We start from the raw sequence: 13,874 nt of genomic DNA, 5'->3' as shown, positions 1-13,874 counted from the left end.
CAAAAATACTTTAACTTATCTTTTCAGAACTCTTTAAATGCTTAATTGGAATACTTTAAGATAGTAAGGAGACGGGTGCTCAGAAAGGTAAAGAATATTTGAAATAGGTAACAAATATTTTTCAGGCCTTGAAACTAAGTTGTTCAACAGTAATTAGCCCTGCAGGTAGTCCAGATTTCACCTGACAAGAAGAGGATTTCTGATAGTATCCTACAGATGCATTAAGGGACAGGGGATGTAAACAAATATTTTTATTATGCAACTGGCTGAGCATTCTTTATTTCCTGATTGCTTTTAAATAGTTTTTAAATTCCTGTAGTAGCCATAAAACATTAACCAATAGAGAACAACTATCTTCTGTTTAAGGTAAGATGATCCTTGGGAGCTTTCAGAAACAAAATATTGCTTTCCATGCCTCCTTTGCATTAGGATGCAGTATTTTATTGAATAGAAATTTCATTCTACAGTTACATTCCTTAATTTGTTGGCTCAGTTTACTTTATTGCAAATAGATAGAGGCTTTGAGGGTTTGTTGTTGTTGTTGCTGGGTTTTTTTTTTTCTTTTTCTTTTAACTACTTGATGTAAGAAGAAATAAAGATAAGGAAAACCAGTCTTTTAAGACCTGAGAGTCACAAGCTCAAATGTTCACAGGATCCATAACAACTTCAGCGGAAAGCCTGGCACTTAAAGAGCCAGTGGGATCTGGCTCCTACCATGTAACTAGTAATACATAATACAATTATTTATTACAAAAGGTCCCAACTAATATTACAGTTCCTAGCTTACTGGGATTTTAAAGATATGTTTGAGAGATAATACTTATCCCAACAACTTTAAAAACTCAACTAGCAAAGGAGTAGCAAAAATAAATTGTATATACCTCCTGTGTAGGTAAGGAGGAGACACGTTATCAAGTTGGTCAGATGGAGTTGAATCCAAAGTATCTTTGGAAATTTAACAGTTGTGAAAGGAATCCAACCTCTGCAAACGTATCCCTTTCTTTAACTCTTGCATTACTTCTATTTCACTTGATACTCAGTTATCTTTCCCTTTTTTTTTTACTTGAAAAGTATTTCACACTTTGGAAAAAAGAGGAAATTTTCTTTCTCTTTGGCTTGAGAACATATTAGGCAAAACTAACATAATCTAGTCACACAGGTATGAAAAACAGTGAGGCTAAAAGTCTCAGTTTACAAACCTTTGTACCTTCCAATGAGTATTACATAAAAGGCAAGAAACTCAACCCTGTGATAATTTTGTAAGTTAACCAGCACACTCCCACACGAACATGGTCTTTCTCCCCCTTGCTTCATTCTCTTGCACCACACACTGGTAGGCCCATGTATGCAATAGAGAGAAAAAAATACTTTAAGGCATTCCTCAAATTCTCCACACTCTTAAACAAGCTCTTCTGAAGATCATAATTTTGGCCCAAACTTCTTTAACATAGTCACTGGGTAACATAAGTTACTAACAAATGCAGGTTTACTTACCCAATAAGCAACTGATGCAATCTGAACAAGAGCAGCACTGGGAATTACCTTTGCTAGCACAAATATCACAAACCTCTCAATTTTCTTGCATTGCGTTACCAGAGGGCATAGGGAGGACATTTTTCTTTACATAGTGTAGTGGGTTGACCCTGGCTGGATGCCGGGTGCCCACCAAAGCCGCTCTATCACTCCCCCTTCTCAGCTGGACAGGGGGGAGAAAATACAACAAAAGGCTCGTGGGTCAAGACAAGGACAGTTTAATAAAGTGAATGCCAAGGTCGCGCGCGAAAGCAAAATAAAACAAATGATATTATTCTCTACTTCCCATCAGCAGGCGATGTCTAGCCACTTCCCGGGAAGCAGGGCTTCAGTACGCGTAGTGGTTGCTCCGGAAGACAAAAAATGCCCCCCTTCCGTCTCCCTTTACTTAGCTTTTATATCTGAGCTGACGTCATATGGTATGGAATATCTGTTTGGTTAGTTTAGGTCAGCTGTCCTGGTTATGTCCCCTCCTGAGATCTTGCCCTGCCCCAGCCTGCCATTGAGGGGGGGGCAAAAATGTTGGGGAGACAGCCTTGATGCTGTGCCAGCACTGCTCAGCAGTAGCCAAAACACTGGTGTGTTATCAACACCTTTCTAGCTACTAATGCAGAGCACAGTGCTATGAGGGCTGCTATTGGGAGAATTAACTCCATCTCAGCCAGACCCAATACACATAGTAATAAATAATTGGCCAGCTTTAAGGGGTAGGTATGTGAAAAAGGCATAGCTGGAAGTAGCAAAACAATATATAGGCCATTGAGCTATTCCAGTATTACAATTACTACGGTTTTAAGATTAAATAAAGATTGAGTGAGGAAATACAAAGTAATCTGTAAAACATCTGGTATACTACTCCATCCAGACTGTTCCTCCTTTATTGCTACATTTCTTTCAGATTTAGACAAACAAAAGATCTATTTCTGTACATCTTAAACTTACTTTTTATAGATATATTTAAGATTATCCCATCCTCATCTTTTCCAGGTTGTGTGTGCAACTTCTACATATACATGCTCATATGTGCATATATATAAAGGACAGGAGGATTCTATATATTGTTTATAAATGATAGTGCATATAGTATTTTAAAATTGAACCTGTACTTTATAAAGAAGAAACATTTAATGTGTCAGCTATAATTACTTTCAGATTGCCTGCGATGATGGTTCTGTGCATGCTTATTAAAGGGTCCATCACGCACTTCTTGGACTTGGAATATTTTGAACTAAGAATGCCTGTCTCAAACTGAATGCTGGCTGGACCAATAATGAGAACTTAGGACAACACAGTTAAGTCTGGTCCAGGGAAAGCAATAAAAAGAGGATTCTTGAGGAACCAAGGTGAAAACTGGATCCTCAGGGTTAAGCCTTTTTTGTTAATATTTTCACCATTTTCTTCCATCCTCTGAAATGACAATTGCGTGTCTTCAACGGTAGAAGCATCCATTTTCTTTCTTCCGTAGTTTCTTTCACTGTTATCTTTCAGAATAGGGATCATTGCTTTCTAAAGGATTAGGACCAGCTTATGCAGAAGAAGAAAGGAGCCCCTATGATTTACAGTGTATTGTGTGCTGGTGAACACATACAAAAGGAAAGCGGGCCAAAATTGTGTTTCTACACAGGCAGGTTATTTAAGTAGCCTGAAAAAATAAATACAGAAGCATAGAGGTTTGGTTTTATTTGCTTTTAAACATATGTAGCTTGGGCTACCCATTGAATTCTTTATCCTCCTGGCTAATGTCGTGTCAGCAAAAGTGAGTTAGCTTCTGGGTGCTTCTGTCTTATATAAGACAGACAAGTAAGGGAGGTGTTGACTTAAAATAGTCTTGAAACATTATTCATTTTGTCTATTTTAACATGGGCTAGAAAAACACTAATATTCAGTCCAGCAAGAAAATCTGCAAAGAATTTCCATGGTGATTTCTGATGTTATGTAGGATATATGCTTTACTCCACTTTATGTTAAAATATATGAATGCTTTCCCTTATAATTTTTATCCAAACTTAGTGGCATTTTGCCCAAATCTGTTCCCACTGGACTCAATGATTTCACTGCCATTGATTTTGATAGAAACAATAGCTTATCTCTTGCCTAGCAAAAAAAGGGTAAGTAGGCTGAAGAGCACATGTTGCTGGTTTGATCTGCTAAAGATGACTTTCTATGGGGATGCATTTCATTCTAGAGCGACACAGAACTGGTTACTCACGTTTCACATGTATTTGAAGATAGTAGCCGTCTCTCCCAATTTATCTGTTGTTTAGTTCATAGTCTGAAATCATCATTCTAATCCCTACTAAATCTTTAAAACCTTGGAAAGTTGACAGGTCCTAATATAGCTGAAGATCTGAAGTCACTAGTACAAGTAATAACAGGATACCTGTCTTCTACTGAGGTAAAACTAGTACCAACTGCCCCCTTTTTTTCAACAATTGTCTTTAAGAACTAGTTGTCATAATGATGTCTTAATTGAAGCATTTAGCAGGGAGAAAAGGAGAAGGATTTTTTTGGTCAACCTTGTCAGAAACATACAAGTACTTTGTGTATAGAGCAGTTAAAAAGTAATTGCAGCAAAGAAAAGGTAGAAAAATCTGCAAGTCCTGCCACCCAGTCATCAGGTTTAAAAACTTACAGCTATGTATCTTTCTGTCTAATTTGTAAGAGTAACTTTGTACATAATCTATTCTGTGAGAAGTCCATATAGAGCAATGGTTCTTCAACAACCTGCAGTAGTAGGAACATTTCCAATAGTTTTAGTCATTTAAGCAATAAAGGTCCTAGCTGAGCCACTTGCTAATTAATTACAGAAACTGATGTGTTCATTGAACTATCAAAGTTAAAACAGAGAGCTTTTCCTCCCTGTTTCTCACACCCAGGAAAGGAGATATATAAACATCAATGTAGCAACAATAGCTCCCAAACTGCAAGTACAGAGTCTTGATCCCTGCTGAATTCCTCACCTGTGAAATAAAATGAACCATAACAAATATGTATTCTTTGATCTTTGTTTCTAAAGAGATATATTTCTTTCAAAGCAAAGCCTTTTGTAAGCCAGAGATAGTGCTCTGGAGATGAGGGTCAACTGGCAGTGATAGTGAGCTAAGAGCCTCTTAGGTACGATTGATAATTCATGTTATGCTTTCAGTCCAATAGCGCCTTTGCCTCCCACTCACATCTTAACCAGCAGACCTGGAGTGCTTCTCTCAGTAATCTGCAATTCTCCTACTCCTGGAATGAGCACCAAGCAGTAGCACCTTAAACATTAAACTCAGTAGTCCTCGCTGGGTTAAATAGCGGAGCTTTTTCCCTTTAGGATCTAGGATACACGATGATAACGGTTATCGGACAGACTTTCTAAACTAATGTATAGTTAAGTCTTAAAGATGAAGACAAAGCACTTCAACATGAAAATCTCAAAACAATGAGCAATCTATGAGCATGCCTGTTTTAGTAAAACACTGATCATCTGACGGTACATTGGCAAAACTAACTTTGAACTAACTTGAGACATTCTAGCAGATTTTTACGTGTATCATTAAGTTGCCTTGAAAAATTCTCTTTTATTGCCGTAACGGTTCCTTAGCGAGTGTGAGTATCCCTTTCAGTCAAGATCCTTTGGCTCCTCAAACCCTGGGATTCAAGAGTATCAAAAACAATTTTGTGATCTGAGCTACAGAAAAAATAAACCTTGCTAGTCAATAAATCTTCTTTTCTGTGATGATTCTCAATTATTTTTTATGTGATACCTTGTTTCAGACCATTATTCACCTGATTTTATAACCCTTTCTCCACTAAATGAACATTTTAATACGGTAAATATCCCAATGCCCATGTTGCACAAGTGCTTCATAAATGTTTAAAGAGTTGCCCCACTTGTGATTTAACTTGTTTTAACCAAAAGTACCGTTCACAAGAATAAGCCACCATATTTGTTTACTAACCAAACTGCATGAACTTCATATGCTGAAACACAAAACACGGCTTACTGCACTCTACTAAGCAAAACCATTCTTTTTAATGGCTATAAATTGGCTAAGCTTTCTTTTATGCAAGCAAAACACCCAGCACCATCTTTAAATCTCTCTCCCATTTTTTGTAGCCTGGATTCAGACTCACATTTTTTGGTTCTGTACTTATCTTTACAATACCAACTTGTACAAGTGGAAGCACATAGTATGAATGGGTAAGCATTAGGATACTCCTTTTTCTCTTTCTTTCTGCAGCAGCTGTTGCTGGCAGAATAACAATAGGTTACTATAAAGCACAAGCACTCAAACAGATCTGTACATCAAAACGTGAAAAAAGAACTGCTGAGATTATTTGCAAAGGGAGGTTGCAGCTATTTGGAAAAGTTAAAATGCTTTTTCATTAGAAAAATGCATCTATCAGTAGATCAGAAAGAGGCAAATGCTCAGTGGAAACAATAGGCACGAGAGTTAAAATATAATAAAATTCAATACACAAAAGCATGCCTTACAGATTCTAAGCAGGATGAGCAAAGATGACAAGTTAAAATTTGTTTCTGTCTCTTGGTTATGCTGAAGTCCAGCTGAAGAGAAAATGGTTTGCTCTGACCTAAAAACAAACAGAAAAAAATTGTACGTTGTTAGTTTTTTCTGCTGGTTTTGTAGATATTTGTGCCAAAATACTAGTTACAAGTACTACACCTGCGATATCAAAGTATTTCACAGTGTTCACCAAGCCAGATAACTTTTCAATCCAGAAATATTTTTATTTCCTCCTGGCTGTAGTGTATAAAATTATATTTGACAATTAGTTGTTTCTTTTGAGTGGTGCACGTAAAGAAAATGCTCCGAGAGATTTTGGAATATTATTCCTTTCACTGAAAAGCCTTAAAGACACTACTTTCTCCATGTGAAGCCTGGAATAAATTATTTTGGTTTCGTTCTGTGGATTCAGTGAGGTATCTAGGTTCTTCATTTTTTTAAGCATGCAGGACAAATTATTCTCTGAATAATGGGCCAGCCAAGACAGCAAGGAATGTGTATCACTACAACATAGTTTTCCTATGCAACCACAGCCTCTTTCTTTCAAGACACCAACTAAAAAAGGAGATAAGGAAGCTTACTACATTCTTGTTAGAGGCACTAAAACAGCTGTACAGCGTAGTCTAAGAGTTTCCAAACCCATTAAGTAGCACATGTTTTTTAGAATTTTAAAAAGGAAAATACAGCTAGAAAAACCTTGCACTGGAGTGAGATTAACAGACATTAGTACAAATATCTGACCCCTGAAGCAGTACTATTTATTAATTATTTATTAATACTATCATTAACACCAAATAATTTTTTCCCCTTTAAACTAGCTTTTAAAGAACAGTTCTCAACAGCCTGTAGCATTAAAATAAAGAACTGGCACTTATAAGCATTGTACATACAACTGTGTTTCCCAGACAGTTGCCTAGGGATATCTTGCCATCTGCTGGAAATGTGCAGATATACATGCTTATATAAATACAGGCTTCAAAGTTACTGTCAGAGACAATAGTACAATGAAATAATGAAGGAGACATTAAGTTCGGAAACCAATGCTCTGCATGTTCATAACTTTTAGTCAAAAAGACAAGTCAATAATGAGGTAACATCAGACTACTAGTTAGATTCCTTAGCAAACCAGTGTTCTTCACTGCCGCTATAAATCTGTGGCACAATTGGACGCTGAGGTTGAATGTGGTATTACATGTGTGAAGCCAGATGATCACCATGGGCATATCTGTATAAAAGAGGAGTAGCTCCACCGTAGATGGGGTGAGGGCATAATAACACAAGCTAACACAGCACCTGAGATCCTGACACATTTCACTACGAACTCTCTGCGAATTATGTCCTCCTTAAGATAGCTTATGCTAGACTTCAGCAGCTCCTGGTTAGTATTGGCTGCTATTGAACCTGGTTGCGAATAAGCCACACTGACTTAAAAAAACAAAACAGAAAGGCAAATCCACACGGCTATTTCCAGCAGGAGGGGGGAACTCTTCCTTCTTTCTTACAGAACTTAATTACCAATACTGGTAAGGAAATCACTATTATCCCACCTCTTAAAAAAATTGTTTTAGGCCACGTGACAGAGATTTGTGATTTGCCAAAGCTCATCGTATAAAGAAAGGAACGCAAGAACCGGAAACTCGCATTTTGTTGTGCTGGATATAACAGAACTGAAAAATAGAACTGAAATACTTGAAAAAAAAAACTTTTTTAAGCCTTCTCTTTCTCAAACAGATCAGTTCACTTCATAGTCTGCTCTTCAGAGTAAAAGATGTGATATCAAAAGATAATAATAGTAATTTAAAAAAGAACTAAAATTTTAGATGCAATAAATATCTCATTTAAACCTGGAATAAAATAAAATTAAATTACCTGCAGGAGCCTGTCAGCTCTTCAAATCTAGGTATAGTGGACAGCAATATTACAACTTTTTATTAAGCTGAGGATGGTTTAGTAGAAGATAAAAGTGTAATGCCCTGCCATCTGGGGGAAATAAAAAAAAAAAAAAAGCTCAGGAATACACTCAGGATTTACAGCTCTAGGACAACAGAAGTCGATTGTGTTTCAAAAACAATACGACAGAAACAAGGATCATACAATATGTTGCATTTTCAAACCAGTTACAACCTTGTTAGCTAATGCACAGAGAAAAGCTGACATCCTCTCCAAAAAATGCCATCTGCCCAGAAGTGGGAAGCATCTATTAAGAAATCCAAGTTTTTAAACAGTCTTGTAATATAAGAAAATATGAACCAACTCAAAATAAGGCTTCTAAAATAACAGCATTAGTACTAAGTGATCAACCAGAAAATATCTTTGCGAGATGTAAAAATATTATTGTTGAGATTTTCTTCAAGCACTGAAAATGTACCTAATCTTTTGTCCTCAGTAAGTTGTGCTAGGAAAAAACAACAACAATAAACCACACAAAACCTCAAATCACAGTTCTGAAGAACTGCACTACCTTTTATCTCCCAATCCAACAACTCAAGGAGCTGAACTCATCTGACTGACATGCCAGGAAGATCAAAGTCTAGCTTGCCCTGAAAGAATTATGTTCGTAGACATATCTTACATAATGTTCTCCATTTTAAGCAAAGGAAATTTGGAACACATGAAGATTTAAGGGCCCATTTTGAAACCATATTGACAGTTCCCACTAAGATAAAATTAACAGTGGATACATGAATAATTCAGATTAAAGACTGATGAATGAAACCATTTGGTGCATTTCCTTGGTGTCAGGGAAAACATCTAGACTGATGGGAATAAGTTTTGCCACTTTACTACTACTTAAACTAGTGTTAACTATTATTTATTTGTATTTTGGAAGATTGTAGAAACACCAGAAGGTGGCTTGGGGCTAAACTGATGCAAACTCACCAACACATACACACCCACAAACCCCCATAAAGATACTGTGAAAGTGCTAAATGATGTCTAAGAAGAACTTGATGTAGGTGTACACAAGGTAATAGCAAGGGACTAAAGATCGATTCCACCCCCCGCCATTTTCAAAGTACAGATTATGACTGCTCAACTCCAGGTAGTCAAAAAAGTCTAACAGCTGTGACACCTTGGTTTGGTTTGCTTTTCAAATTTGGTGGCTTACTGTTGCCCAATAGCGCATATAAATAGATCAACAAAAGCCCCAAAGCAAACCTTTTGCTTGGACAATGGTCTTAAGATATACAAGGAAAATAGCTGTTTGGCCAGTATAAGCTGCAATTCCACTAGGGGACTCTCAGAGTTAACTATTCCACGCCTTCATCTGAAGAACAGGCAAAGCCCCGGTCTCCTTTACACGGGAGATGGCTTTGCTTCAATCACAGCTGATTCACAGTTTGAAATCAAAAGTTCAAAGTATCATCAGAAAAAAATAAGAAACAAACCAACAAAAAACAACTTTATAAAGCCAAGGGCATTCACAGGCTTGCTCTTGTGAGATGGCGGTTAATTCAACACCACTGCTACAACGTATTCCGTTGTTCTCCTCTCTCCCCTCTGGTCCGGCCACTCAGAGGTCTAATATTGTTCATCTTTTTTATTTTATTTCCTCTTTATTGTCTCGGCCGCGGTTTCCCTGCCTTAACAGTTCTGAATGAAACCTCTTAAGGTTAGACGCTATATTTGCACTCATGGGAGATTACACTCCGGTGAGAAGCGAGTTTTCCCAGGAAGCAATTCCGACAGCTTCGGGTGCGGCAGCCAGGCCAGGACGTCGGGTCGGGGGTATTTGTTTTGGGGGAAGAGCTTTCTTTTTGTGTTGAGAGAGATAGAGAAAGCGAGCGCTGTGCCTGCAGACGACCACAGCAAAGACACCCCCTCCCCCCCCTCCTCCTCTTCTTCCAGGCCACCCCTCGGGACTCCCCAGCCTCCGCTCCGCCCCGCGCCCCAGCACCGCCCGGGCCCAGCCCTGAGGCGGCCCCGCGCCCCCTGCCGCCCGCCCGGCTCGGGGCACCGCTGGCAGAGGAGCCCCACGGGGAGGCCGCCGCTGCCACCCAAACTAGCCCCGGCGGGGCCGCATCGGGAAGCCACAGGCCTGCGGGCAGCCGGGACGGAGTCACTCGGTACCTCTCCAGAGGGCTCCAAGGCGGGTGGAGGCGCAGGCTCGCTACCCGCCCCCCCCCCCCGACACACAGCGCGGGAACGCTAGCAGCCGCCTCTCCTCTCAAGGCCTGGGGCCTTCTTTCCTCACGGCGCTAGCGCATCTCGGAGAGAGCGGAGGCGCTACACGGGTACGGCAAGGCACCGAAACGCTCCAGCGGGGCCAAGGCGAACAGCGGCAGCGGGAGAGAGAGGAGGAGGAGGAGGAGGAGGAGGAGGAGGACGGCCCGCCTGTCCCTGCCCTCCGCACCTGCCACCACAGCCGCCGCCCTGACAGGAGAGGCGCACTTGGCGCTTCTTTCTCCGATTGGCTGCAGGTGTTCTCCTACCGCTTCCCTCGCTCGCTTTATAATTGGCTGAGACGCTCCTACTCCCCAGGTAACGGTTCCCGGCCTATGATTGGTCGTGGGTGGGCGGGATCCTTTTGGGGATTGGCTCCAGGTGAGTCAGAGCTTGCTATTGGCTGGCAGGTAGTGTAGGAGGTGTCCTTATTGGCTGCGGGCGCTAACCTTCTTAGTCCGCCATGTTCGGCGCGGTGGCGCCGTTGCCGGTAGAGCCGGCGGCAGTGGGGTGCTGAGGCGGGGCGGCGGGTCAGTGGCTGAGGGGGGGAGTCGGTGGCTTCTCTCGCCGCGCCCCGCCGCCGTTCTTTTCCGGGGACCCGGCGGCAGGGAGGGTGGTGGGAATCCAAGTCCGATCCTAAACTTCCTCGCGGGACTTTGAGCAACTTCAGGCCGTGGAGGTGTAGCCGAGCACCGCTGGGGCGCGGGCGCCGGGCGGAGAGAATCGCTCGCTCTCGGCGGGTTCGAGGAGCGGGAGGGAAGCGGGAGCCGTGGGGTCCCAGCTCTCTGGGACGGGACCTTCCTCGGTGGGAGAAGGTAGGAGGAAGAGGCAGTCCCGAAGGCGTTGGGTGGGGAGGCCGGGGAGAGCCCGCTCCCCCCCGCCCCACGCCGTCCCGGCGCGGAGCGCGACCCGGTCCCGAGTGACAATGTCACCTCACGATCGCTCCTCACCCGCGTTGGGCGCAGCCCGTGTCTCCGGCGGGCGCTGAGGGGGGGTCCCCTGGGGTCGGTCAGGAAGGGTCTGCGTGTTCCTGCAGACCCCACGGGAGAAGAGGGGTCGGGAGGCCGAATTCTGGGGTTTGTCCCTGGTACCTGTGGCCCTGCTTCCCCAGACAGCGGTGTTAGCGAGCTGTCTGGATATAAGTATAAGAGAAGATGGTGGTGATTTTGAATAAACGGGATGTTTGTCTGTCTCCAATCGTAAAGATAACTTCAGTTGCCCCTTGGAGTTCCTCTTCTGCTTTTCTTGGGTAAATTTGTGATGAACAGTAATTGATAGCAGTCTTCCATGTATATAAAAACTATTTGGAATTAAAATACTCTTTGGAAGAAAAGAGCCAGAAGCTGTGTTGATGAATAAGTAAAGACTACTTTGGTGTGTTTTTGGCCAAGAGGGAACTATTGGATGTTTTATTAAAAAAAAAAAAAAATTCTTAAAAGCTTGGGATACTTCTGTAAAACTAAGTTGTACAGGGTGTTTTTAAATGATCTCATTTAATTTCAGAAATGATCGTGTATATTTTCCTTTTGATTTCTTGCTCTTCTATATAAAGCTATTTGTATTTATAAAGTTTGACACAACTCATTTGTTTAGTAGAGTGTGTGTATATTCATCTGTATTCTGGTTTTCCTTCTATGCAGCTGGATTGAAAATCATCTGGAGGAGAAACACATATTTCACATGTGAAGCTGTTCATTTCAGAATTAAACAAGCTATCTGTCTTGAGTGAACTTATTTCTGTATATTTACAATTTCATTTAGACTGCTAAATACAGACCATGCCTAGCAGAATGGGCTCAAAAATTGATTTGAACAAAGATTTCATCAGAGTAAAAACACACTATAGTGGGTAAGTCAGCATATTTTCTCCTCTAAATTGTGTCCTGTCTAATTTTGAAGCGTATTGAGCAGGAGTTCATAGTCTGACCTAGTGATAGAGTAACCAGGGCGTTGGTGGATTTGTAATTAGTGTCAGATCAGGAGGGTAAACTTCTGGGCTATTAAAATACCATCCAGGCTCCTGCAGCATGCTGATTGTGGAAGAGAGCTGATAGTTTATTCTTCTCTCAGAAGGGGGGAAAATGTGCAAAACTGGCATACAGTTATTCTGGGTTGATGGGTTATTGATTTCTGTTTTGTTACAAGTGTTTGTGGTCACAGATGGGTATGGATCCATCTCTCTCATCCAGACGCAGTTATTACATTTTATCATACCTACTTTAGAATAAAGATACGAGAAATCCTACAAATGAACTCTACGAGTTACGGCTGAAACTAGCGTGAGATTATGAAGTGCAGGTTTCCACTTACAGATGTCAATTTGTGACTGTGCTCCTTGGGACAAAACATGTAATGTTGAGTCTTTTTTCTAGTGTGGCTCTTTAGATACTATTTTAACTTACAGCACTTTGTCTCGGAAAATTAGAGGAGGTGTTTATGTGGATAGATATGTAAGTCTTGAAATAAGTGGGTGTCATTGGTTTTGTCCTTTTTTGTTTGTCTTACAGAAATTTTAGAAAGAATTGTTGTTGGAATTATTTAGGTAAGCATGAGAAATGAGGGCACTTTGCTTAGATCGCAATTTGTCAGTAAATTTAGATGAACCTGTGCAAGGTGCTTGAAGACTTGGTTTTAAGTAATTAAAATAAATAAATAAATCAAACCCACAATCTTTGTTTTCCTGTTGTGAATAAATATTAAGAGTCTTGTATAGTTTGCCCTTTAATTTTTGATAGCTGATTCCACCGATCCCCTCCCAGTAATTTGACTAATGCAGCTTGAAGGACAATGAGATGTTAACACAGCTGCTGTAGTTATCTTCACAATGCTTATTTTTGCAGCTCTGATTTAAAACTAATAAAAGTCATGGTCCTTCATAACTTCAGTCAGTTGTCAGAGTCAGGAAGACTTTATTACTTCAGCATGAAATCTGTTTTTTCAGACATGTTTAATCTGATTGGTTTGCTGCCACTGTGAGGACCTTGTAAATTAATGTTGCTTTGGTCCCTGCTCTCTTCCTCCAAGGCGTAAGTTTAAGTCATTTGAGGACTTAAATATTTTGCCTAAGTAATCCTTAGACTTGATTTGTAGTATTTAAACTGAACTTAGGGGCATTTGATAAGTGACCCAAGTCATCTCTTCTGATGTTTTACTGCTAAATAAGTAAATGTTGCTACTACTGTGGTGGTTCTTAAATTGTGGTGTAGGAAGATGCTTTTTTGAATTAAATGTAATTATGAAAGTCACTCCACCAAATTTCATTGAAAGCAAAATGCTTTCTTGTTAAACTTGTCTACCAGGTCAATGCCAAGTACTTTGACATCCTAAGTTTAGAATTCTGGAGCAGTTGTATTAATTTAGTAAATGCCAGTTTTCTCATAAATTAGTATGAAAATGTATCTGTCTTTATCTGGCTTCAATTTCTAGCTGTGCTACTGCCTTTTAATTCTTTCCTTAGGCCTAGTAATTTGATTTTTATATCTTCATTTTGCCACCTGTAAATTGAAAGGCTAGTAGAATCTGTTAATTTACAGTTCATTTATCTCCAGGTTAAATTTTCATATGAAAACTTGCTTAGTAAAAACATAAATGAGCTTTTAGTGGTGAGAATTCGTGTCAAAACTTATGTCTTAACAAAATACAGAAATTTGCTACTTTGCTTGAAGTAAA

At 40.4% G+C, this 13,874-nt stretch overlaps 1 protein-coding gene and 1 long non-coding RNA gene across 3 annotated transcripts in view; one reads left to right on the top strand and one right to left on the bottom strand.

Annotated features, from left to right (window-relative positions):
* Nucleotides 1–5,215: 5,215 nt before the first annotated feature.
* On the bottom strand, nt 5,216–10,365 carry LOC128143721 (uncharacterized). The gene is made up of 3 exons (XR_008235862.1): nt 10,113–10,365; nt 7,911–8,021; nt 5,216–6,108 (listed from the first exon to the last, which is right to left on the bottom strand). It is a non-coding gene; the product is annotated as an uncharacterized LOC128143721 (long non-coding RNA).
* A 5-nt stretch (nt 10,366–10,370) lies between these two features.
* The window catches only part of PRKCZ (protein kinase C zeta), a 70,002-nt gene continuing 66,498 nt past the window's right edge, over nt 10,371–13,874 (top strand). Inside the window, exons 1-2 of one of the 2 annotated variants that reach the window (XM_052791260.1) lie at nt 10,371–10,523; nt 11,846–12,054. In XM_052791260.1, the coding sequence (XP_052647220.1) occupies nt 11,984–12,054 (71 nt within the window). In that variant the 5' untranslated portion in view covers nt 10,371–10,523; nt 11,846–11,983. Of the gene's footprint in view, nt 10,524–10,672; nt 11,021–11,845; nt 12,055–13,874 lie in introns of those variants that run through there. The other variant, XM_052791259.1, reaches the window with a different exon arrangement.

This window comes from Harpia harpyja, chromosome 7, assembly GCF_026419915.1.
Source record: "Harpia harpyja isolate bHarHar1 chromosome 7, bHarHar1 primary haplotype, whole genome shotgun sequence".
In the NCBI taxonomy this organism is placed as follows: domain Eukaryota; kingdom Metazoa; phylum Chordata; class Aves; order Accipitriformes; family Accipitridae; genus Harpia; species Harpia harpyja.
This window is presented reverse-complemented; position numbering and strand designations above follow the sequence as displayed.